The sequence below is a fragment of the Podarcis bocagei genome, assembly GCF_964188305.1.
Source record: "Podarcis bocagei genome assembly, chromosome: 12".
In the NCBI taxonomy this organism is placed as follows: Eukaryota; Metazoa; Chordata; class Lepidosauria; order Squamata; family Lacertidae; genus Podarcis; species Podarcis bocagei.
Window position 1 is genome coordinate 44,176,612 of NC_138137.1, and position 24,205 is coordinate 44,200,816.

A 24,205-nucleotide genomic window follows, 5' to 3' on the forward strand; every position below is an offset into this window, starting at 1 on the left:
CTGTCACACTAAAAATACTGTCATTAAAATGTGAGTTGTGTAAGTGGTTTTATTTGTATAACATATGAAAATGACTATTTACACCTAGACTCCTAGCAATTTCCAAGTGGTGTGGAATATTCAATATTCCTCAATAAGTTTGTATTTGTTCACTCACAACAGCAACACCAACATTAATTCAAGTTATCTGAGCAGACCAATGAACCCAAATTTAGCTGATAATGCTGACTATTCTAAAAGCGGATTTTTGCCATTCTGTAGAAATAAGAGAAATCGCAATTTTAAAACACAGCACACTGTATGCTTCCTTACTCATAGCAAAGATGTATCAATAACTATCTCCAGAATACAATGAAAGAAGAGAAGAAACAATGGAAAACAAGGGCAAACACTCAGAAGTAGAATAGAAACAGAAGCAGAATAAAACTGTTGACAGTGCTCACAGTGGTGAATCAATTGCTATTACTTTTCGGAAAGATGTAAATTGGTTAATTTACTATGGGTGGTATGTCAATAAGTAAAAAACTGTTTATGTGAACAAACCTAACACAGCTCTTTAAGGTGCATGATTTATAGAGATACAAATAAAAAATTTTTTCCTTCCTGTAGCACCTTAAAGACCAACTAAGTTAGTTCTTGGTATAAGCTTTCGTGTGCATGCACACTTCTTCAGATACACTGAAACAGAAGTAGAGATACAATTTCCTATAGTATCTTCTTTATGAATCAATTACATTTTACCTTCAGGCAATTCTGTTAACACCAACTTACACCTGCGTACCTATCTTATCCAGGCATACTTCACACAAAAGAAGTTCAGACTGGTCTTTCTTGATAAATCTAAAAGATGTCTTAAGATGAGTTGGAACTAAAATTGCTTAATCCTGAAGTCTACAAAACTTGGGGGAAGATAGACACAATATATGAAAACGATATCCTCAAGGACTGAACTTACCAGACAAGCGTCTGGAGGCCTGCTAGATTCTTCCCCATAACTCCCATGTACAGCATGATATTGATAAGTGTTTTCCCATGTTGGCTGCCCCATCACCTGATATTCAAAAGTATACCAGCTTTAAATACATAATTTTCATTGTCTCTGTTATGGCTAATAGCAGTTCACGGCTCTACCTTTCAAGAATTTCTGTCCAGTCCTTTTTAAAAAACAAAAACAACAAACCCATGACTAACACCATATCAGATGTCATAATGACATTTTCCCTAATGGAGATAACAACTGTGCATTAAGGGAAATGTAGGCATGAATTTTGTTTCAGTCAATCTAAGCATGTTTTAGCTCACCCCTCATTAGCAAGTGAACTCAGGGATAAAACAATAAAAGATAACTGCAAAAAAATTTCAATAATAGCATAAATGGCCCAGTTAATAAATTAAAACAACTACCCAGCACAGGGGTAGCCATCAATAACAAATGGCCGAGTCTTAGCACAAATGCCATTTGTAAAAGCAAATAAGAGTTGGTGCCAGCCATTTCTCATGAGCACTTCAAAAATAGGAGTGCCACCATGGAGAAGGTTTTTGAGTCCCTATCAAGTGTGAAGTGGTCCTAAGATTCTACAGAATACAACATTGTGGTAGTACTTCATTACTGAAGTATGCACATTACATCTCTCCACATCTTAACTTTGTCCGAGCCTTGGGAAATTGATACCTGCTAAAGAAAAAATCCTTCCTGGTAGGTAGTCTGCCAGGTCCACTGCTGAAGTCATCTTGATAGGATACATTGAGTGAATGGTGAATTTGACGGTGTGTGAATGGATTTATAAACAGAGATACAAAACATATGATTACACCAAAAAAGGAAAAGGTTTATATGCTAAAATGGAATGAGATACATATATACAGGTGACTCTCAACTTATGTGGTGGTTACATTCTGGTGATAACATATAAAGCCAAAATCACGTATAGTCAAAGCACAGTGGGTTTAACAACAAGTGGGTTTGCAAAAAAAAAACTTCCCCCTGGAAGCCCGTTCTCTTTCCAATTTTAATTATTTTTGCCATGTAAAGCTCATTGCATGCAAGTTAGATGTGCATAAGAAGTATCCCTGGTTTACTGCATGACACTCATTATGTTTGTATTTTAAAATGCTGTAATTGTAATTCAGTTAATTCTCAACTAGAAGAAGTGCAAGAGATATAATTCTTGCATTCACCAACATGCAGTCCAACACTGACAATTTTATTTCATCTCTCACAAATCATTTGAGAGAGGTCTGGAGAGAGCAGGAAGCAATGAAAGAAGGCTCACTATTGACGTCTATCAAGGCAGTGTCAACTACCTATCTCCTTATTTGCAATGTAAACCACAACAGGAATATGATGTTCCTTGCTAGTATCTTTCACACTCTTGTGCAGGAGGATTTTTTTCTGATAGGATAAATGCCAGGAGAGTGTATTGTCAATGATACTTTTTTTCTGGAGAAGTTGTTTTTAAGGCTATGGCTTTCTTAGAGGTAGTTCTTGAAAACTGTTGCAGATAAATTTAAATTTTTGGGCCAGACAGTTGGTGGCGTTTCAAAGGACACATTTTGGATGCTCAAACTCCCAGTGGATTTAATAAAACTGTCTTGTTTTGCTGAGGCGATAATGGAAAAAAGCGATACATAAATTTTCAATGGTGCTACTGCATGCAAGCCGGATTTTTCATTATCAGAATTCTTAGAACCATCACCTTCACTCTCAGTACCTGGTTTAAAAATCCAGCAGTATTACTCATGCAAAGTAAAACAACATTAACCCTCCCTGCATTTTGCCATTCATCTACACACTTCTTTGTTTGTGACTGACTTGCCATTTCCAAAATGGAAACAAAAGGCCTGCGGTTGTACCCTCGTAGTGCTTGCTTGAGCAGAGTATTATTCAGGTGTTCTTTGATGCCACACACTCGACAGGTAAGGTTATGATCCAAAACTAGCATCACAATCCTTAACCGTGTCTACTCAGAGGTAAACCCTGATGACTTCAATGGGCGGGGGGACTTGCTCCCAGGAAACGAGCCCTGAACCAGCCAAGGGGCTTAAGCCCCATGGAAAGCAATGCAAAGCGCGGCACAAGTCTGGATCCGACCCGGAGTTTCTGAACACGCCCGCAAACATCCATGAGGTCGGGGCTCGGGGTAAAGGGCAGCAAACGGGGACGGGTCGCAGCAGCGGGACACATACCGGCAGGGAGATCCTATGGCCCGTTTTCTAGACATGGCGGGAAGAAGGCCAAAGAGAAAAGAAGAAGAAAGCCGGGGACGAGGCAGAACATAAGGGGCGCCTGACCCACAAGGGAAATGGGCGAGGGGGGTGGGGAGGAGGCGGAGGAAAGAGAAGCGGAGAGAAAGGGCGGCCCCGCTCCCCCCCCGGTTACCTGGCAACAGGAGAGGCCTGGGTCAGTGTCGCCTCCCCGCCCCCTCCCCACACGGCGCGTCTCCTGCGCAGGCTGCGGCTCCTGCCCCTCCGCTCCCCGGGATCCTCCTCACAGGGCTGCCATTACCCAGCCGCCACGGCTGCCCGTTGAGCCCCGCCCACTGGCTTCCCAGTAGCTCAGCGCGGGCAGGTTGTGGGAGGGGAGGGCGCGCCCATTCACCTCACCCTTTTCCCGCGGCCGCCTCCGAGGCGCACGCCAAGGCCGCTTCTCCCGGCTTCTCGGCCCGTCAGGCTCCCCCCATCAAGGTTTCGCGTTCGGCCCCCGGAGGCAGGCCGTTCATAAGCGCGCCTTCGTCTTCCCCCCTTTTCTCTCCTCTCCCTCGGAATCGCGGAGGCAGGTGGTATCGCCCGAGCTACGGGAAGCGCGGAAGGCCAAGCTTCCTCGCCACTTCCGTCCCCTCCAAGAAATAAATAACGCGGCTTCCTTTACCGCAGACGAAAAGGAGAGGTTGGGCTGCGCGTGCGCCGCTCTCTTCTTTTGTATGCGCGCGCTTCCTAATCTGGCCGTGCGTGATTACGTGCTCTTTTGCTGGGGCGGGCTGCCGCGCTCTTGCGTGGAGCGAGTGAGGACGTGCAAAAATAAAATAGTGGCCCCGCGGGAAAGGGAACGTTTTAGCAAAGTAGGCGTTTCTATATTGTCGCTAGTCTTCAAGTCAGCAAATGCAAGATGGGGTATGGTGAAAGAGAAAAAATGTATTTTTAAACTTATGTATATACCGTTTGATTGTAAAAACAAACACGAAATCGCACAGCAGTAATAGAAATAGGCATCTCTGTGTGCGAGTGATGTATCAGCTGAAAGTATTGGGGCCCAATTCTTCATAGAAATCCAGTACAGTGGTACCTCGCAAGACGAACGCCTCGCAAGATGGAAAACCCGCTAGACGAAAGGGTTTTCCGTTTTGGAGGCGCTTCGCAAGACGAATTTCCCTATGGGCTTGCTTCGCAAGACGACAGCCCATAGGGAAATATCCGGGACAGCGGGGAACCGCAGCGCGTCTTCCCCACTGTCCTCGGACCTCCTCCGAAGCCAGGCGGTGGGGCGGGAACGCCTCCTCCTGCCGCCGCCGGGCTTCGGAAGGATGCTCCGAAGCCGGGCGGCGGGGAGGGAACACCTTCTGAAGGCGGGCGGGGGGCGAAAGTCTTTGCTCCCCCCTGCCTGCCTGTCCCGGAGGGCTTTTGAAGGCAGGCGGGGGGAGCAAAGACTTTCGCCCCCCCCCCCGCCTGCCTTCAGAAGAGGTCCAGGACCTCTTCTGAAGGCTGGCGGGGGGCAAAAGTCTTTGCTCCCCCCTGCCTGCCTTCCCAGGGGCTTTTAAATCGCCCCGGACAGCGGAGAAGTCCTCCGCTGTCCCGGGGCGATTTTAAAATGCCACCCACCAGCATTTTAAGATCGCCCGGACAGGGGAGAAGTCCTCCGCTGTCCCGGGGTTTTTTAAAATGCTGGGGGTGGGAAGAAAAGCCCTTGTCCCCCCCCCCAGCATTCAGAAGAGGTCCGGGGACAGACTGTCCCCGGACCTGGTCTGAAGGCGGTTTCCCTAGGAACGCATTAATTGATTTTCAATGCATTCCTATGGGAAACCGTGCATCGCAAGATGAAAAACTCGCAAGACGAAGAGACTTGCGGAACGAATTAATTTCGTCTTGCGAGGCACCACTGTATCTTAACGCCTGGTGAGAAGGCTGGGCTTTGTACAGTATGGTGAGTAGTGATGTGCTTTGCGTATGCTCAAATGCAATCACTATTGTTTCATACATACACGAGCCCTGCTAGATCAAGCCAAACCCCATTTCCTCCAGCATTTTGTTTCCACAATGACCAATAGGCAATCTGTGTTGTGGATTACCACAGAACAGGTTTTGCTGGGGCTGAGTCATTTCCCCCAAATCCCAGGTCCTTCCACCTGGTTTTCTTCTGTTAGGTGAGGTATCTACTACAATGAACCTGCAGTGGGTGGAACTGGATTGTCACTGTGGTCTGCTTATCCTCAGCTGTGGAATCCCCTCTGAAAACTCAGCAAAACCTGTGTTTTTGTTGTTAGAAGTTGCTATACAAGTTGATTAGTTTGAAATGAAATTTCAACCATTAGTGAAATTTGGGATTGACGATTTAACATAATTTAACTTTGGCCACCTCATGAGACGAGAAGACTCCCTGGAAAAGACCCTGGTGTTGGGAAAGATTGAGGGCACAAGGAGAAGGGGACAGAGGACGGGATGGTTGGACAGTGTTCTCAAAGCTACCAACATGAGTCTGACCAAACTGTGGAAGGAAGTGGAAAACAGGAGTGCCTGGCGTGCTCTGGTCCACGGGGTCACGAAGAGTCGGACACAACTAAACGACTAAACAACAACACTGATTTTAGTAGACTATACATCAAGGCCAGCTTTATTCCTTTGCATGAAGATAAGGCTGCTGTAACATTTTAATTTTGCAATCCCATGCAAAATAAGCAAGCACTGAATAGGTTCCAGTTATACTTCCAAGGCTCACCACTGTCTTTAATCTGAAAAAGCAGCAGCAGCAGCAGCAGCCACCTAGAGGGCACCCGATCCTCTGCAATTTAAAGTTGCCAGACTGCAGAATGAGAAACCTCATGTCTTTCACTATTCAGCCAAATATAAAGTTCTGATACTAGTGAAGATAAATTATTTTTATCTAATGTAGGGTGTCTTTAATAACTGAGGAGAGTATTTTGACAGGATAATACTTCACACATCTGATTAAGTGTGCTGTAGTCTATGAAACCATATACAGTATACCATAATAAATTTGTTTGACTTTAAGGTGCCACAAAGCTCCTTGCTTTTGTTGCAACAGATAAGGATACCTCTCTAGAAATTGTGTCATGTTTGCTATGTTTGATTTAGAGAACCTAAATCAAGTAAAACTAGCATCTCATGCAGCCAGGTATCATAAAATGTGCAGTTTTTCCACCTTACCATAGTTTATTATTATTATCAAAGTATAAGCCAGTGAAAACATTTACAATAACAAAGAAGAGATACAAAAATGTGTACAGTAAATAAAAGTGATTCTGAATTTGTGCAGAGTTCTCATAAGAAATGCATATCTTACATGGTACAATAACAGGGAACAGTTATGGCTACCAATGTGATTAGTAAATCCCAGTGCTTTTTTTCTGGAGGGCGCAGGGGTACACATATCCCTAAACATTTTGTTAGTCTAATGGGAGAAGAAACTAATTTTTTAAAAAAATTTAGATTCTTCTCTAGCTCTGTGAATTGTCAGTTCTGTTGAATAGCACGGTGAATCGTCAGTTCCGTTGGTAACCCCAATGGCGGCCTCATTTCCTGTCATGGTGTTTCCTGAGTCTCAGACGGAAGCGAACATTTAATATGTGAAGTAGGAGTTGGACTCTAGCCCGGTGATTGGTCAGTTTCGTTGTTACCACCTCCGATGGTGGCATCATTTCCTTTCCTGGTGATTTTCTTGAGTCAAAATGAGAGTACCCCTAAATAATTTTTTAGGGGGGGAAAGCACTGGTAAATCCCATGGAGTAAAAAAACCTGTAGGCTCTTTTATAAATAAGCAGATCAACTCTCAAGTGTATTTTCTGTGCAAGTGAAAAGCTAACTTGATGAAACATTAAATATCAAGTGGGGTAAAATTGTGACAGGGTTGAGGATCAGGGTTCTTGCAAAACTATAAACAAGCAGCATTTAGTGGCAAATGATGTAGTTTGCAATCTAAAATGCCTTACAGAATTCTGCCAACAGACTACTCCCAAGGCCAAGCTTTATGAAAAGGAGCATAGTAATTGCACAATCTGAATTGCTTTTGCTCAACTAATTTGTATAAAGAACAGCCAGGAAATCCTATTGTAATGCATTTACTTCCAAATCCAGGGAAAGACCATACCTCAGTGGTACAGCATATGCATATCACAGGCAAGCTTGGTGGGGTCTCGGGAGATGCCTTCTTGGCGGCTGCTCCCAGATTTTGGAATGCCCTCCCTAGAGAAGCTAGACTGGCCCCCTACTTATTGTACTTCTTCAGGCAGGTGAAAACTTTTTTGTTCCAACAAGCTTTTGGGAACCAATTGCTTTTAATGAAAGGGCTGGTGCTGTGCTCTTATTGTAATTATTTGTATGGTTTCATATATGTATCCATATGTATCTATATTAACAGATTTTATGTATGTATATAGTTTTACTTCTAAAAAATTTAATTGTTATAAATCAGTTTTTTCTATGTTTTTAGCAGTTCTCATTTTTACATGTAAGTCCCCTTGAACACCGTCAGGGGAAAATGGTGGGGGAATTAATAAATAATTCATAATATGCATTGCATGCAGAAGGTTCTATGTTTGTACCCAGGTAGGACTAGGAAAGGGATGGGTGGCACTGTGGGTTAAACCACTGTGCCGTTTGGGCTTGCCAATCGACAGGTCAGAGGTCTGAATCCACGCGATGGGTTGAGCTCCCGTTGTTCGGTCCCAGCTCCTGCCAATCTGGCAGTTCGAAAGCACGCAGTGCAAGAAGGTAAACGGCGTTTCTGTGCACTGCTCTGGTTTCACCAGAAGCAGCTTAGTCATGCTGGCCGCAAGACCCGGAAAAACTCTGCAGAAGTGGACCAACGCCAGCTCTCTCGGCCTGTAAAGCGAGATGAGCGCCGCAACCCCAGAGTCGTTCGCAACTGGACTTAATTGTCAGGGGTCCCTTTACCTTTAGGACTAAGAAAGGCCCCTGCCTGAAACCCTGGAGAGCCACTGCCAGTCACTGCTAACAATACTGGGCTAGATAGACCAATGTTCTGACTTAATATAAGGCAGTAACTCAATCTCAGTAAAGTTTACATAGCTTGTCTTATTGAAGAACTGATGCAATAGGAAAATAAAACTGCACATTAAAATATAAATTGATGGTGTGCATTCCAGGTTTCATGGCGTACTCTCAATTATGTATGGTACTCCTACAGTTCAGTGATCTTGGGGAGACTATCAGAAATGCATGTGAACAGTGTTTTGGGGGATGGGGTTTAATTGTCAAGTTGGAAGGTCATCTAGGAAGTTGAAGATCATCTAGGAATATGAAGGAATATGAAGGAATATGAAGGAATATGAACCCATCCTTGGTAGCTTGAACCAAGACCGTGGCATTATCAGCACCACACTCCAACCAACTGAGCTAACTGCCTTGGAAATGCTATATTAATTGCAATTTATCCTTCCAGGCACCCCACTATGTGGGTTGAACAGTTTCAAAGTCGCATCCTTGGCAGCAAAATTATAAGCATAGGAATTAGGTTGTAAAACCTTGTTTTGAGCAAGTCCAGCTATGAAATAAGCTGGCTCTCCCTTTCTTACCCGGCTTAACAAAGAAACAGGTAACTAGTATCAGTGGCTGCTAGCCAAGAAACCTATGCTCTGCATCCAGCTGGAGGCCGTTATTGCTTCTGAATACCAGTCGCTGGAAACTTCCAAGAGAAAAGAGTGCTCTTGTGCCCAGGTGGACTTCCAAAACACAGTTGGCCGCAGGATGCTGTTCTAATAGCTGATACAGAAGGGTCTTTTGTCCTTGCAGCTTTATCTATAAGTCTCTCCCTCTCTCATTAAGGAGTCCTGGGATTGTTCAGTTATAGAGGGCCGGAGTAGATGACCCTTGTGGTCCCTTTCCAACTTCTATGATCTAAACCTGTAGCTCTCCAGATGCTGCTGTTGGATGTCCAGCATAGGCAATGATCAGAAGTTCTAATAGGGAATAATAATAATAATAATAATAATAAATTTTATTTGTATCCCGCCCTCCCCAGCTAAGCCGGGCTCAGGGCGGCTAACAACAATCAAATAAACAATCAAATAATAACACATTCTAAAAATTTCATTATAAAAATTAGTTAAAATCAAGTTGATGGCAACCGATTAAACAAAATTCTGTGCAGGTTGCCCGAGGAGGGGGTCAGGCTGCGCCCTGACCAAAGGCCTGGCGGAACAACTCTGTCTTGCAGGCCCTGCGGAAAGATGTCAGGTCCCGCAGGGCCCTAGTCTCTTGTGACAGAGCATTCCACCAGGTTGGAGCTGCAGCCGAGAAGGCCCTGGCTCTAGTTGAGGCCAGCCTAACCTCTCTGAGGCCTGGGACCTTGAGGGTGTTCTTATTTGCAGACCGTAGGTTTCTCTGTGGGGCATACCAGGAGAGGCGGTCCCGTAGGTACGAGGGTCCTAGGCCGTATAGGGCTTTAAAGGTTAAAACCAGCACCTTAAACCTGATCCTGTACTCCACCGGGAGCCAGTGCAGCTGGTATAGTACTGGATGAATGTGATCTCGCAGCGAAGACCCCGTAAGGAGTCTCGCCGCGGCATTCTGCACCCGCTGGAGTTTCTGGGTCAGTCTCAAGGGCAGCCCCACGTAGAGCGAGTTACAATAATCCAGTCTGGAGGTGACCGTCGCATGGATCACAGTGGCTAGGTCAGGGCGAGAGAGATAAGGAGCCAACTGCTTAGCTTGGCGGAGATGGAAAAATGCCGCCTTTGTTATAGCTGTAATCTGCGCCTCCATAGAGAGGGAGGTATCGAAGATTACACCCAAACTCTTAACGGACGGTGCTGGCACTAATTGCACCCTCGCAAGAGATGGGAGTTGCCCCCTCGATCCCATATCGTCCCGCCCCAGCCAGAGGACCTCTGTCTTCGAAGGATTTAACTTCAACCGGCTCCCACGTAACCATCCAGCCACAGCTTCCAGACATCTGGTCAGTGTGTCTGGGGCCGAGTTAGGATGGCCATCCATCAACAGATAGAGTTGGGTGTCATCAGCATACTGATGGCAACCCAGCCCAAAACTCCGGACAAGCTGGGCGAGGGGGCGCATAAAGATGTTAAAAAGCATCGGGGAGAGAATCGCACCCTGAGGCACTCCACACACCAAGGAGTGACGCGATGACAATTCCCCCCCAAGCGCCACCCTCTGTCCCCGATCAGAGAGAAACGAGCGCAGCCATTGAAGGACTGTGCCCTGGATCCCCACGTCGGCAAGGCGGTGGTCCAGGAGTTCGTGATCGACCATGTCAAAGGCTGCTGACAGATCTAGAAGAATCAGCAGCCCCGACCCGCCTCGATCCAGCTGTCTGCGGAGATCATCTGTTAGGGCGACCAGAGCCGTCTCAGTCCCATGGCCAGCACGGAAGCCGGACTGGAATGGATCCAAAGCAGATGTTTCATCCAGGAACCTACCAAGCTGTTCAGCAACCGCTCTCTCAATCACCTTACCCAGGAATGGAAGATTCGAGACCGGGCGGTAATTGGATAGATCTAAAGGATCTAATGATGTTTTCTTTAAGAGCGGACGCACCACCGCCTCCTTCAGTTCCCCTGGGAATATCCCGGTGCCAAGGGACAAATTGATGATATCCCCCAGGGGGGCCCGCACCTCGTCTGGACACGCTCTAATCAGCCATGACGGGCACGGGTCAAGAGGACAGGTGGTGGGCTTTCCAGCTTGGAGGAATCTGTCCACATCGGCTGGAGATATCCGGTCAAAGTGGTCCAATACTGGACCCGAGGACAGTCGAGGGGCCTCCAGTTCCTTTATTGTATCCAAATTGGCAGGGAGGTCATGGCGGAGCAACAGGACCTTCTCCGCAAAAGAGCTCGCAAATGCCTCACAGCTGTGTGTCAGATTGTTATTTAAATTTGGCTGTCCTTCAAGGGACGTTAAAGACCGAATTATACTAAATAATTGCGCCGGGCGAGAGCTAGCGGATGCAATGGAGGCCGAGAAGTAAGACTTCTTAGCGGCCTTCACTGCCATCTCATAGGTTTTCATAAAAACCCTATAAGATGTTCTTGAGGCTCCGTCACGGGCACCCCGCCATACTCGCTCTAGCCGTCTGAGGTCCCGCTTCATTTTCCGAAGCTCCTCGGTAAACCAGGGGGCCCGGTTTCTGCGGGGTCGCAGAGGGCGCTTAGGTGCGATCTCATCGATGGCTGCCAGGAGCTGGGTATTCCAGCCCTCAACAAGCTCAGTCAATGAGTCGCCAGGGGGAGCAAGGTCCCGCAAGGCCTGACGGAATCTATTAGGGTCCATCAGCCTCCGCGGGCGAGCCCAAATTGGCTCGCCACCTAAGCGGGGTGGGGGTGGAAAATCAATCCTGGCTTTCAGTGCGTAGTGATCAGACCATGGCACCTTCATCGAGGGAGACATGATCACATCTATACCGGCGCCAAAGATCAAATCCAGCGTGTGGCCTGCTTGATGTGTGGGGCCCGAAACAAACTGGGAGAGCCCTAGTGTCGCCATGGAAGACACCAGGTCCAGAGCCTGTGAGGAGGGAGTGGCATCAGCATGGATGTTGAAGTCCCCCAGTACCAATAGGTTGGGGAACTCCAAGGCCCAGCCGGCCACCGCCTCCAACAGGCCTGACAGGGTGGCTGCTGGTGCGCTAGGTGGCCGGTACACCAGCCAGACAGCCAAGCTCACCTCGGAGCCCCACACTAGGCCAACACATTCAATGCCGGGGATCGATGGCGATGGTAGAGCCCTGAAAGAACAGGTGCTTCACCACCTCTGCTTTGTAACTTTTTTTTTAAAGCCCTCACTGCACGCTCACTGCCATTGGCACATTTCCCTTCAATGTAATATGAATTTCGCAGGCCGTCATATTGGAGTCCAGCCTAACGGTAGGATCCTACCCGTTTTTACTCAAGAAATGTGCCCACAAGGCTAACACTGCAGCAGCACATCTCTTTATAAAGAGACATGCTGCTGCAGGGTTAGCCGTTATTAAATTTTCTAATTTATATTTCAAAATATTCATTTAAACAATCTTAATGACTTCCCCAAATGCAAATGGATTGCAAATGAATCAAATAAGTAAGTATGCCTTCTATTGTTGTTTTCTTCCTTGTACTATGTTTTAGAAATATATTTGTTACAATGTGATATGATGAATGTATGGCTAAAGAAACCACTAAAAATGAACAGCAAAAATAAAACCAATGACTTCCCTTCTTTCTATGGTTCATTTGCATACTATACATCCCTGCATATTTTACATGAACTAAACTGTTAATCCATTGTTATAGCCATCAAAACTTATTTACACTGCTGAATTTATCTTAATGCTACCAGCGTTTTTAATTGAACACAATCTTCACCCATATCTTCAGTAAACATTTCCCAGTCTTCTTTGAAAGTACATTCTGGTTCTTTTTCTATATGTTAAATCTGCAAGCTCGCAGCAGCACCTCTCTCAGCCCTTGACATTTCTGTTTAGGGAAGCTTTTAATAGTTGATAAAATTATTGCATTTTAAGATTTTGCTGGAAGCCGCCCAGAGTGGCTGGGGAAAGACAGCCAGATGGGCGGGGTATATTATTATTATTATTACGCCGCGTATCGCTTTGTAAAACTTTACTCAGAAGTAAATCCCTACTGCTTAATGGAGCTGAAATCCCTGGTCAGTCAGCGAGCGCGGCCAAACTTCGGACAGGTCGCCTCGGGGCCTCTATCTTAACACACCAACATTCATTTTGCATCTTGCGAGCGGGAGCGGGGGAGTGTTACACCCACGAAAAGCACCGCAATCACCCTCGCTCTATTTCCGCGGCCCCCCCCCCGCGCCGTTCCCGATTAGCCAATCAGTGGGCCGAAACGCCGGCTCGGCGGTTGGCGCGAGTTCGAGCCGTTAGGCCGCTTAGGTAGCCAATGGGCGTTGGCCGGTGGGGAGGGGGGGCGAGGCTGGCCCTCGCTGGCCGTGGCCCCGCCCTCCGCTTCCCCCACTCTCCCTCTCTCCCCCCCTTCCTTTCGCCGCCGGCTCAGGTGAGCGAGGCTAAAGGCGCGGCGATGGTCGCCATTTCCTGAGCAACCCCCCCCCACCCGCGGTGACGGCGCAGCGGCATCAGCGCTGACGTGGGGGCGACGCGCGGCCTCGCCCGGCCCAATCCCTCCTCCCCGACCTACTTTCCCCTGTGACGGGGGCGCCACGTACTCGGGTGAGTCGCAGGAGGGGGCGGGGACAAGGCGGGAGCGCGCAAGGCGGCCGGGCCCTTCCGAGGGGGCGGCCTGGGCTTTGAGGAGGGGAAGGCGGTTGGGGCGGCGGGGCGAGCTCTGACAGGCAGCTCCGAAGGGGCTAGGCGGGACGGCGAAGACCGGGAGAAGCGGGGGGGGGGGCAGCAGCTGCTTTCTCCCTCACACACGAAGGCCGAAATTAACGCGGCTTCGTTGTGACACCCAGAGACCGGCCGCGTTGCCCCCCTCTGCGCATGTGCAGAGTGGCCACCGTCCCACGCACCGTGGCAGGTTTCAGAAAACACAGTATTTTTTCCCCTGGAGGGACGCAGATCCCATGACATTTGGTGAATCTAAGTTTGGCCTCATTGAGGAGCCGTATTTCAGTATTAGTAGGGAAATGAGAGTACCCCTAAATATATATATTTTTAGAATAAAAGCACTGAACACAGTAATACTAAAAATACAGCGCGATCCTGTTCAGGGTTACTTAAGGAGAAGCCCCACTATGTCCCTCTATAGTGCATATTTGCCGGTAAGTATCCGTAGGGGACGTGTGTGGCACTGTGGGTTAAACCACAGAGCCTAGGACTTGCTGATCAGAAGGTCGGTGGTTCAAATCCCCGCAACGGGGTGAGTTCCTGTTGCTCAGTCCCTGCTCCTGCCAACCTAGCAGTTCGAAAGCAAAAAGTGCAAGTAGATAAATAGGTACCGCTCTGGCGGGAAGGTAAACGGCGTTTCAGTGCGCTGCTCTGGTTCGCCAGAAGCAGCGTAGTCATGCTGGCCACATGACCCGGAAGCTGTACGCCAGCTCCCTCGGCCAATAAAGTTGAGATGAGCGCCGCAACCCCAGAGTCGGCCATGACTGGACCTAATGGTCAGGGGTCCCTTTACCTTTTTCCGTAGGGGAATGGCTGCAGCACAGGGGCAGAGCATCTGCTTCGCAGGGTCTCCGGGCAGGGGTGGGAGAGGAATCCCGTTTGAACCCGCTGCCGGTCAGTGCAGACAATACTGAGCTAGATGGACCAATGGGCCTGACTCAGAAGGCAGCTTTCTGTATTTCCTTCCTAAAGGCACAGTCTTCAACATGTTTATGCAGGAGTAAGCCCTGCTGAGTTAAAACAAACTTGTTCCCTAGTTAAAACATGTTTTAGGATTGCAGCCTTAATCCTGAGTTTGTTCTTTTTCTCCTCTGGTGTTTCCATCTTTTTCAAGAGATTTCCTCTTTGGTAACTGCTGAGGGTAGAGTGAGGAGTTTAATAGAAAGAAAGGGGTTAAGTTAAGCCCTGCCTTAGGCTAGATATGAAAGAGGAAGCAACACATTAGGCATGTGGAGTCAGAACTCACATGGAGATAAGAAAGCAGAGTTATGGGGAGGCCTCCCCTTAGTGATAGGTTTGGGCTTATCACATGTATCTGAAGAAGTGTGCATGCACACGAAAGCTCATACCAAGAACTAATTTAGTTGGTCTTTAAGGTGCTACTGGAAGGAATTTTTTTATTTTCACATAAATTAAGAATGAGAAAGGAAAAATTGAAAATAAAGCAAGGAGAGTTCCATTGTGATCCAGTGGCTGCAGTTGGCCTCTAATAAGCAAACACATCATTCAGAAGATACAGTGGTGCCTCGCAAGATGAAAATAATTCGTTCCGCGAGTCTTTTCGTCTTGCGAAGCACAGTCCATCACAACTGCGCCTCTTCAAGCGGCTTTAAGAAAAAGTGCAAGACGTTTTCGTCTTGTGAAGCAAGCCCATAGGGAAATTCGTCTAGCGAAGCAACGCAAAACCGAAAAACCCTTTCGTCTAGCGAGTTTTTCGTCTTGCGAGGCATTCGTCTTGCGGGGCACCACTGTACGATGTTATGGTCTCACTCTCTGATCTGGCCTTGGTCAAGTTATGCTATCATAGCCTCAGTTTGAAGGCAAGAAAGGAATCCTAGCAATGATCTGTCACACTCTTTTGGTAAGCATGAGCATACAGATTGTAAAGCATATTACAGTTTAAATTTTAACAGGATGAGCCCGGGAAATGCAATATTTACTGATAGCAAAAGAAAGAGTATACGTTCTGTGTACGGAAGGAAAGAGGATAGTTTACAAAACATTAAAGTGTATTTTTAGCTGATTGGTGTGATGTAACCCAATGCAGACCCCCCTTATAAATGTTTCATAGGTGAAGTCTTGTGAAGCTGCTTGGCTGTTAGTATGAAATAACTGGCTCTTCATTGAACACAGTGGGGCTTCCTTTTGAGTAAGCATGCCTAGGATTGCTTTGTTTGACTGTTTCATCTGTCTTTCATGCATACCCTGCCACAGATTGTAGAGAAAATGTAAGAAACAAAGGCACCATATTCTCCAGCAAGGCTAAAGGAATTTGTCAAAGGAGCCACCAGTTTTTCTTTATCTTGAAATAGAAAACACTAGGCTTCAATTAGAAAAAAGGGACTGTATGAGGGGTAATATTACAAACAACCAAGGCATACATAATCTCCCTTCAGACTGTATATGGAAAGCCTTCATGCAGACCCTGGCTGTCTTCAATAACTTTGACTTTCCATTTTGTTGATAAAAATATCTAATTTATTTGTTGCAGGGTGGTGTCTTTTAAATACTGCTTAAATGGAGTAAAATAACTAGTAAAGGCAGTGCTTCTCTCTTCATCTTGCCCTCCCCCCAAAAGCTATACTCTTTAGGCATAACAGTGTTTAGTTGTTGGTTATACAGAATAGCAGAGCAAGTGAGACAGTATCTGGTCCAGTGAAAGTAATCTTATACACAAAAACAGGAAGCAGAATTGAAAGTTTCACAACTTTCAAGGAATAGGGTTTTTTTGCCGTTATTTCTAGTGTTTAAACAAACTAGTACATCAAAATAATAGCTCAAGCCCTGCACTAATTTTAAAATCTAAAAGTATAAATAAAAGGGAAGCAGAGGAAGGAAGGTACAGGAGAAAGGTTAGTTTTCATGACATATTAGTGAGTTTCTTAATGGGCATTTAATTCCAGTAGTGATCAGGTTGATCATCCCTTTATGTTATTGCTGGGACAGAGGTGATATAGCTATGTAATAGTCCTTGGTTCCATGTAACAGGCAGCAAAAGGTGTTTGGGAACACATAAGTCAAGAATCATTGCACTGTACCATGTCATATAATGAGGTTTGGGTTTTCCTCTAGAACATGGTTATGTATGTATTGTAACAAGAAACGTAGCTGTTTAGTGTACCTTATACGTCCATTGTACCTGTATTATGGGTATGGCTTTATTGGCTTTTTTGAACTTGGAATGTTAAATGAAACAACTGCTGTTTAGTATGTTCTTCTGTAAATAGTCACCTAAAAATGATGCTGTATTAACTATAGTTACCTGAAAAGGACTTGTTTTCAGCTAAATGTGAGAGTCATGCTTTTTTCAGTCAAGGTCACTGTAGTGAGGAAAATTTCAGGCTGTGCAGTATATGAAGCTATGTTTAGCATTTTTTTTCTTCATACTTCAACATTTCCTGGACCAGGATGCAGCTCCATCACGTACAGAGAAGCAGCACATATGATTTTTATGTCATCACGAGTTGAAGTGTGAAATCATGAAATGCAAGGTTTCAGAGTCTTTGAAGCCACAATGAAAAATGGAGAGAAATTTCTTTCTCTTGCACATGAACATGAAAAAATACCCAGCATCAAGATTTATAAACTACATCCATAAACTGTTAACTGCAAATAATTAATGGTAACAGTATAACAAGGCTTTGCAAAAATAAACAAAAAACAAACCTATAACTTGGAATAAAGTAAAATTTTGAAAGTGTACTTTTAAGACATCAGCATAATGCTGCATATTCTTATTCAATTATTCAGCAACTTTCATTATTAAACATTTGGATCCACTCTTGTTTCTAGAATGTGAAATAAGATTCCGTGTTTCCTGAGAATATATTCTATAAAGTGCAAAACTATGTAGATTTGTTGTAGGATGTATTTTCTTGCATCCAGGCGGGTGTCGCTCCCCAAATAAAGGTTTATTTCCAAAGTTTGAGGCTCTTCTTTGTGTTAAAACCCTTCTATATTTGTGCTGGGGAGTGTTGGAGGTGCACTCTCACTTCACATGGAGTAACAAGCCTCCTAAACATGTCAAATCAATGGGGCATGTGCCCTACAACAAACCTATCCCAGAATCTTTGGCCATGGACAGAAATTCTCTGGAAGTGAATGCGTATTGTTTACCTGATGTATGGAAAATACTTGCTGACAAAAGTTTGAAAACCACAGTTGTGGAGTATGAAATCTCCACAAATTGAGTTGAACATTGTGGCATAGGTACCTTGCATCACACAGTCTTCCTTGCATCACAATTAGGTCTTCAAAACTCTTGTCAAATCTTTAATTCAGAACTTTAGCTAAGGTGCTCCCCCCCTCCCAATTCTTCACTGGGTGAGTGTGTTCCATAATACTTATAAAATCTCTTGCGTGTTATTGAACGAAAGCTTTTTTTCTCTTTGCGCTTCTGTTCAATATTCTAATGAACCTTGTGTATTGTAACATTGTGAGTGTTGGTTGCTATGGTAGTTAGTTATGACATCATAAATGGAACATAACTTCACTGCAAGGTTCACTAAGAGGGAGAGTGGTCTGGAGAAGGAAGAAGTCCTTAAAAAAAATTCAATCATAATGAGCAAATGTGGCAAAAAACAGCATGCAAGAATTAACATAAGGTAGCCATTGTATAATTAATAATAATAATAATAATAATAATAATAATAATAATAATAATAATAATAATAATTTATTATTTATACCCCGCCCATCTGGCTGGGTTTGTTAAAATATGTTTCCGCACTGCAAATATGTAGAATGTGTTTCATATATTAGTGGATCAGATAACCTGAGGAACAACCAAGCACATAAAGATCTTAACATTTAGAAAGAAGGCTTTTCTTTATGTATTCAATCTAATGCTCTCAATTTGACTAGCAACAAAGTTGAAATTTTTATGTCAAACTTTTTTTAAAAAAAATACTCATTTACTTGCTAGACATGATTTTTTTGTAGGAGCCAATTAATGAAATGTAATATCTATCCAGGGCCCAGTGTTGTACAACATATTTATAAATGACGGCTAAAGTAATAGAGAGGATGCTTATCAGATTTACAGATGACACCAAACTGGGAGTGGTAGCTAATATCACAGAAGATAGAACAAGGATTCAAGATGAGTTTTACAGATTGGAGAACCGGGCAGATTGGAAAATAATGAAATGATTTTTGGTACGGACAAATATAAGGTTCTACACTTAGGGAGGAAGAACCAGCTGCACAAATTCAGGATGGGGGGCACCTTGACAGTAGTACATGTGAAAAGGATCTGGGGTGTCTTAATGAGTCCACAAGCTTAACATAAGTGAGATATAGCAGCAAAAAGGCAAATGCAATTCTTGACTGCATCAACATAAGTTTAGGGTCCAAAACAAGGAAAGTAATAGTACTACTCTATTCTACCTGGTCAGACCCTACCTGGAGTACTGCATCCATTTCTGGGCACCACACAGGATATTCACAAGCTGGAACATGTGCAGAAGAGGGCAACCAAGATGATCAAGGGTCTGGAAACCAAGCCTTATGAGTAATTGCTGAGGGAGTTGGGTATGTTAACCTGGCAAAAAGAAGTGAAATAATCTTCAAATATCTCACGGGTTGTCACAAGCAATCTTATTTTCTGCTGCTCCAGAGAGTAGGACTTAAACCAAAGGATGCTAATTATGAGAAAGGAGATTCTGACTAAACATTAGGAAGAACTTTCTGATGGCAAGAGCTGTTTGACAGCAGAACAGACTACCTTCGAAGGTGGTAGGCGCCTTCATTGGAGGTTTTTAAACAGGTTGGATGGCTATCTGTCAGGGATTTTTTAGCTGCAATTCCTGCATTGCAGGGGATTGGATTAGATGACCCTTAGGGTCCCTTCAAAGTCTACAGTTCTTTGATTCTATAACCCTTTATGTCATATAGCTGCAGGTGCCAGATAGCCAAGACTGCCACCATCACGGTGGCAGCTGCATCTCTACATAATTCACATTCACACAGATAGACACATGTTTTGGGGTCACTGTGAAAACCTAGTTTCCTTTGGGATAAGGAGAATTATATGGTGCATTACACACCGACTTTTTGCAGACATGTATCCATATATTGTTATCATGCACTGCTTAAGATATTTTAAAAATATAAAGTATATAAATGCTTTTAAATAAATAAGTCATGATGTCCACTGAAATTAATGACATTAATAACTCTTGATTTCAACGAGTCTGCTTTGAGTTACTAATACCTGATACCACCCATAATAATTAGCTTCATGTATCCTAAGCTAATTCTGCAAGCCAATGTTACAGGTTGAAAACAACTACAGTTCTTTCAAAATATTTCTCTCTCTCAAAAGATTGACATGCAGAGTTTACTAGTCTACAGACAAAGACCTTGATTTAGGAGAAACAAAGGCTGAATGACTTCCAGCCGAGTTCTTGCACACTAGAGTAGTTTCACCCCAGTGTCAGCTGTTTAATAGAATGCTTTCCTTTCTCCTAAGTGATACATAAAGCTATTGACTTTAGACTGTTTTAAAACCAATGAATTTAACAGAAGTTTCTGCAAGAAAAACCTCTGTGTGTGTGTACCGGAAAATTGTTTCAGACCAACATGGCACATTCAGCTACAACTTGTGTCCCAGCATCTGCTATGGTGTTCCAAGGAATCATGGGGGGGCCCTTTCATTTCCTTGTTGTCATTTCCAAAAACATTTTCTCACCCAAAGGTACCAGTTTGGTTACTTATGCCGTCATGCTGGTCCTGGCGTCTTGAAATGTACTGAGCATATGTTTGTCAAAGATACTTCCTGTAACCTTAAATGGATGTGATCTTTTCACCTATCTGGACATGCCTTTTGGTACCTGAACAAACTTGGGGTTATTGTGAGCTTCTTGTCCTTAACAGTGCAAGGACTCATCTTTTTATTATTAATTTTATCTCCTCTAACTTGTTTTCTTAAATACAAAAAGAAGAAAATCATGCTATTTTAAAAGTAAGATCATATATATTGTAACATCTGCTATTTTACATAACCCAAGATATAAGATAGAAACCAAAACATAATATGTTACATGCACTCCAGTCTCCTAAGTAGTGAGAAGTTTCAGGGCTCCCAGCAAAAACCTTGGGTTTTCTTTTCTTAGAATGAAGGTAATTGGAGACTTGCGATGCTAATGTGATATAAGTCTTATTTACACACATACTCTGCACAAACTTGTGATGGAAAATTCACTGCATTAACACTCCAATAGATCCTGTTCCTCTTCAGATTTCTTGGAAGTACAAAGATTTGCTTTCTTCCAGAGAGCAAATCAAGCCTCTGTGCCTCTTTCAAATCCAGTTTCAAGGCTATTGTTCTCTTTTGTTCTCTTTAACTGCACAACAAACCTCTTGAGGACACCACCTCCAGCACCTGGGTGGAGAATAAAGTTCTCTAACAGTTTGCTCCTATGGCTACTTGGCTAACTAGCTATGCAAAGCTCATTCCTTTGAACAAATATGCCAAGCTAAACTGGTCCAATCTATTTTTATTTTCTTAGCAGTCTCTTTTTACAACCAAAGTCTCAGGGCTTGGGTGGTGGTTCAGAAAACCAGTTAACAGGCCTGCTATTGGGACAGCAATGAAGCCCAAGAGATATACTACTAAAACTTGTATTTGTTGTTTAGTCATTTAGTCGTGTCCGACTCTTCGTGACCCCATGGACCAGAGCACGCCAGGCACTCCTGTCTTCCACTGCTTCCCGCAGTTTGGTGAGACTCATGTTTGTAGCTTCGAGAACACTTGTATACTCAAGTGTAAACCCTGTTGAAATGGGGGGGGTGCTTATTCCCTGGTAAATGGGGTTAGGATTACAGCCTAAATCTAATTCCAATCTATTTATACTAGGCAAAAAGGTAAGGTAAAGGACCCTTGGATGGTCAAGTCCAGTCAAAGGTGACTATGGGGTGCAGCGCTCATCTCGCTTCAGGCCAAGGGAGCTGGCGTTTGTCCACAGACAGTTTTCCAGGTCATGTGGCCAGCAAGACTAAACCACTTCTGGCACAATGAAACACCGTGACGGAAGCCAGAGCACACAGAAATGGCTTTTTATACTATGATAATCCAAATGGACCCCGTTTATAAGAAAGCCAAAACCTCTATGATTCTATGATTCCTGGCACACACACAGAATTCAAGTAAATAAAGCATGGCCCTTACATTATTGTAGCATACTGCTTGGGCTGATTCTGCTGTCCTGGGGTCTTTTATAGTTTTAAGCTGGCAACGTTCACTAATCCATCACTTTTCTCTGCTACGTCTCTACAGTGGTACCTCGGGTTACAAACACCTTGGGTTACAAACACTTTGGGTTACAGACTCCGCTAACCTGGAAGTAGTACCTTGGGTTAAGAACTTTACCTCAGAATGAGAACAGAAATCGTGCGGCGGCAGTGGGAGCCACATTAGCTAAAGTGGTACCTCAGGTTAAGAACGGTTTCAGGTTAAGAACAGATGGAACGAATTAAGTACCACTGTATTGGTGTCAATTTTCCGGAGTCTAGTATTTGCCCAACAGTATTCTAGCTGAAGTAAATTAGTTTGCAACCTAAGTTCTAAGTTCCATTCTTCTGTAGGATGTAAACAATTCAGTAACAGTCTGAAAGGAGACCACAGAATCTTATAGGCAGCAATACTCTTAATACAACCCACATACCCTTCCAGTATTTGGGGGCAACGGTACAGTCCCACTAACTTCTTTTAAAATATACAGTAACTGTATTTGTATGCTACTTGGGTGCTAAAAAGCTTTAAATAAATAACATTTCCCAAAGAAATAATAATTCAAAAGCAACAACAGAGAAGCAAACTCTGCTTAACCAACCCACACACAAAAAACAAGAGATACATGGCCAAATCTCCCTGGGGACAGCATTTCACAATTCTAGTGCCACCTCTGGAAATTCTCTACTCTGATCACTAGAAGTTGTTTATTCCTGAAACAATGGCATATGGAGGAAGGCCTTGTCCTCCAATCTTAAAGTGCGGATGGTGAACCTACGACCCTCCAGATATTACTGCTCTGCAACTCCCATTATCCCTGATCGTTGGAAATTCTGGCTGAATCTGAGAGTTGGAGTTTAACAACATTTTAAGGGGCACAGGCTCCATAGGTTCCCTGTCTTAAATAATGGGGAGGACATTCATATGTCAATATATTTGGGTTTTCAGCTGGTGATAAATGCACTGGACCTCTCTTGTGGTATCATATTATGATGTCATGCTCTATTTAACCACATATTAAAAAGAAGGCAAAAATGAAGAGATGAAGTGAATGGTGATAGAGGCATGAATTGTTTCATGTACTATCTTGTGCATTTTTCTCTCATTTTTAGACAAATGACCATGGAAACAGGTGAATCACAGCAAGATGGCAATGCAGCAGACTCTGTTGCAGAAAGTGATGCTGCTACTATACAGTCTCCATCTGGCCAAAATCAGATATCTACTATAGCACAGGTAATCTGACATGTAACCTGACACCAACACCTATATAGTTAGCTACTGCAGGCAGGTAGAAGAATGCAAGACTTGCCTGCATATTTTGGGCTTTGGGGAAGCTGATAAAACGTTGGACCTCTCAGTTCAAAAGCCCACTTAGCTCAGTGGAAGGTCTTGTGCCACCTGCATCATTCAGCCTAGTCTGCATTGCAGAATTCCTGTGAGGATAGAACGTGATACAGAGATAAATATCTGAGCAAAATGTAAAAAATAGGTTTGGACCTTTCTAGTAGTTGGGATTCTGATCATAAGCAATGCATGAACTATGTGTAAAATAAAAAAATTCCTTCCAGTAGCACCTTAAAGACCAACTAAGTTAGTTCTTGGTATGAGCTTTCGTGTGCATGCACACTTCTTCAGATACACACTAACTACTAACTTAGTTGGTCTTTAAGGTGCTACTGGAAGGAATTTTTTTATTTTGACTATGGCAGACCAACACAGCTACCTATCTACTATGTGTAAAATGATGGTGAAATCTCTACTTACATAGCCAGTTCTGTCCAGAACCCCTTAAGTACATGGACTCCATCTCTGGCTTAGGCTAGCAGTAGGTGGCTATTTCACCCATTCCAAGCCAGTCTTAGGAATATCTGTGCCATGAGGGGCTGCCTTGTTGGGAACGTGGCCACTGTCCTTTGTATGCAGTGAAGTTGCACTTTTTCGTCCTCAGGTGTTTTCTTTGGGGGCAAGGACTGAGAAGACAGACATGGATTGATATTCAAGGAGATGAGACAGACTCTCCTTGCCTGCAATCTGCCTCTATGTTGTTTTCATCATGTTTCTGCTTTTTTGTGTGTCTAGGAGGACTTTTTATGAAAAAGCATTCGCTCTGGCAGCACAAACTCCACTTTAAGTCACTTGTATTATTTGTCTCTGATTTTTGGTGCTAGTATTGTATGAGTTGAGAGCCAGGAAGGCCCTATTTTGAAATGTTATCTCAGCCATGGACTATACTAGGTAGTCCAAATCAGCCAGTTTTGAGTTCAACCTCAAATCTGCCTTATGGGGATAATAATCCTAACCTATTTTACAGGGTTGTTGGAAGAATTGCTGCAATATATACAGTGCATACTTTGAACAATTAAAAAGTGCTATATAATGGTAAGGGTTGGATAATTTTGGTTAATTGCGTTTAGGTTCCATTGAAATCTATCAAACCTAAGTTCAGCTAACTTAAGCTCCAGTCC

General features: G+C 44.1%; 2 protein-coding genes across 10 annotated transcripts in view; one reads left to right on the forward strand and one right to left on the reverse strand.

The window, feature by feature from the left end:
- Positions 1-12,957, reverse strand: part of CUL2 (cullin 2) — a 55,169-nt gene extending 42,212 nt beyond the window's left edge. For 4 of the 7 annotated variants that reach the window (XM_081163606.1, XM_081163605.1, XM_081163604.1 and 1 more), the window contains exon 1: positions 3,380-3,538. The gene's annotated coding sequence lies outside the window, so the exon portion shown is untranslated. Of the gene's footprint in view, positions 1-3,379; positions 3,539-3,598; positions 3,833-12,828 lie in introns of those variants that run through there. The other 3 variants (XM_081163603.1, XM_081163601.1, XM_081163602.1) reach the window with 3 other exon arrangements.
- A 175-nt stretch (positions 12,958-13,132) lies between these two features.
- The window catches only part of CREM (cAMP responsive element modulator), a 30,057-nt gene continuing 18,984 nt past the window's right edge, over positions 13,133-24,205 (forward strand). For 2 of the 3 annotated variants that reach the window (XM_081163835.1, XM_081163834.1), the window contains exons 1-2: positions 17,954-18,108; positions 22,850-22,973. In XM_081163835.1, the coding sequence (XP_081019961.1) occupies positions 17,981-18,108; positions 22,850-22,973 (252 nt within the window). In that variant the 5' untranslated portion in view covers positions 17,954-17,980. Of the gene's footprint in view, positions 13,388-17,953; positions 18,109-22,849; positions 22,974-24,205 lie in introns of those variants that run through there. The other variant, XM_081163836.1, reaches the window with a different exon arrangement.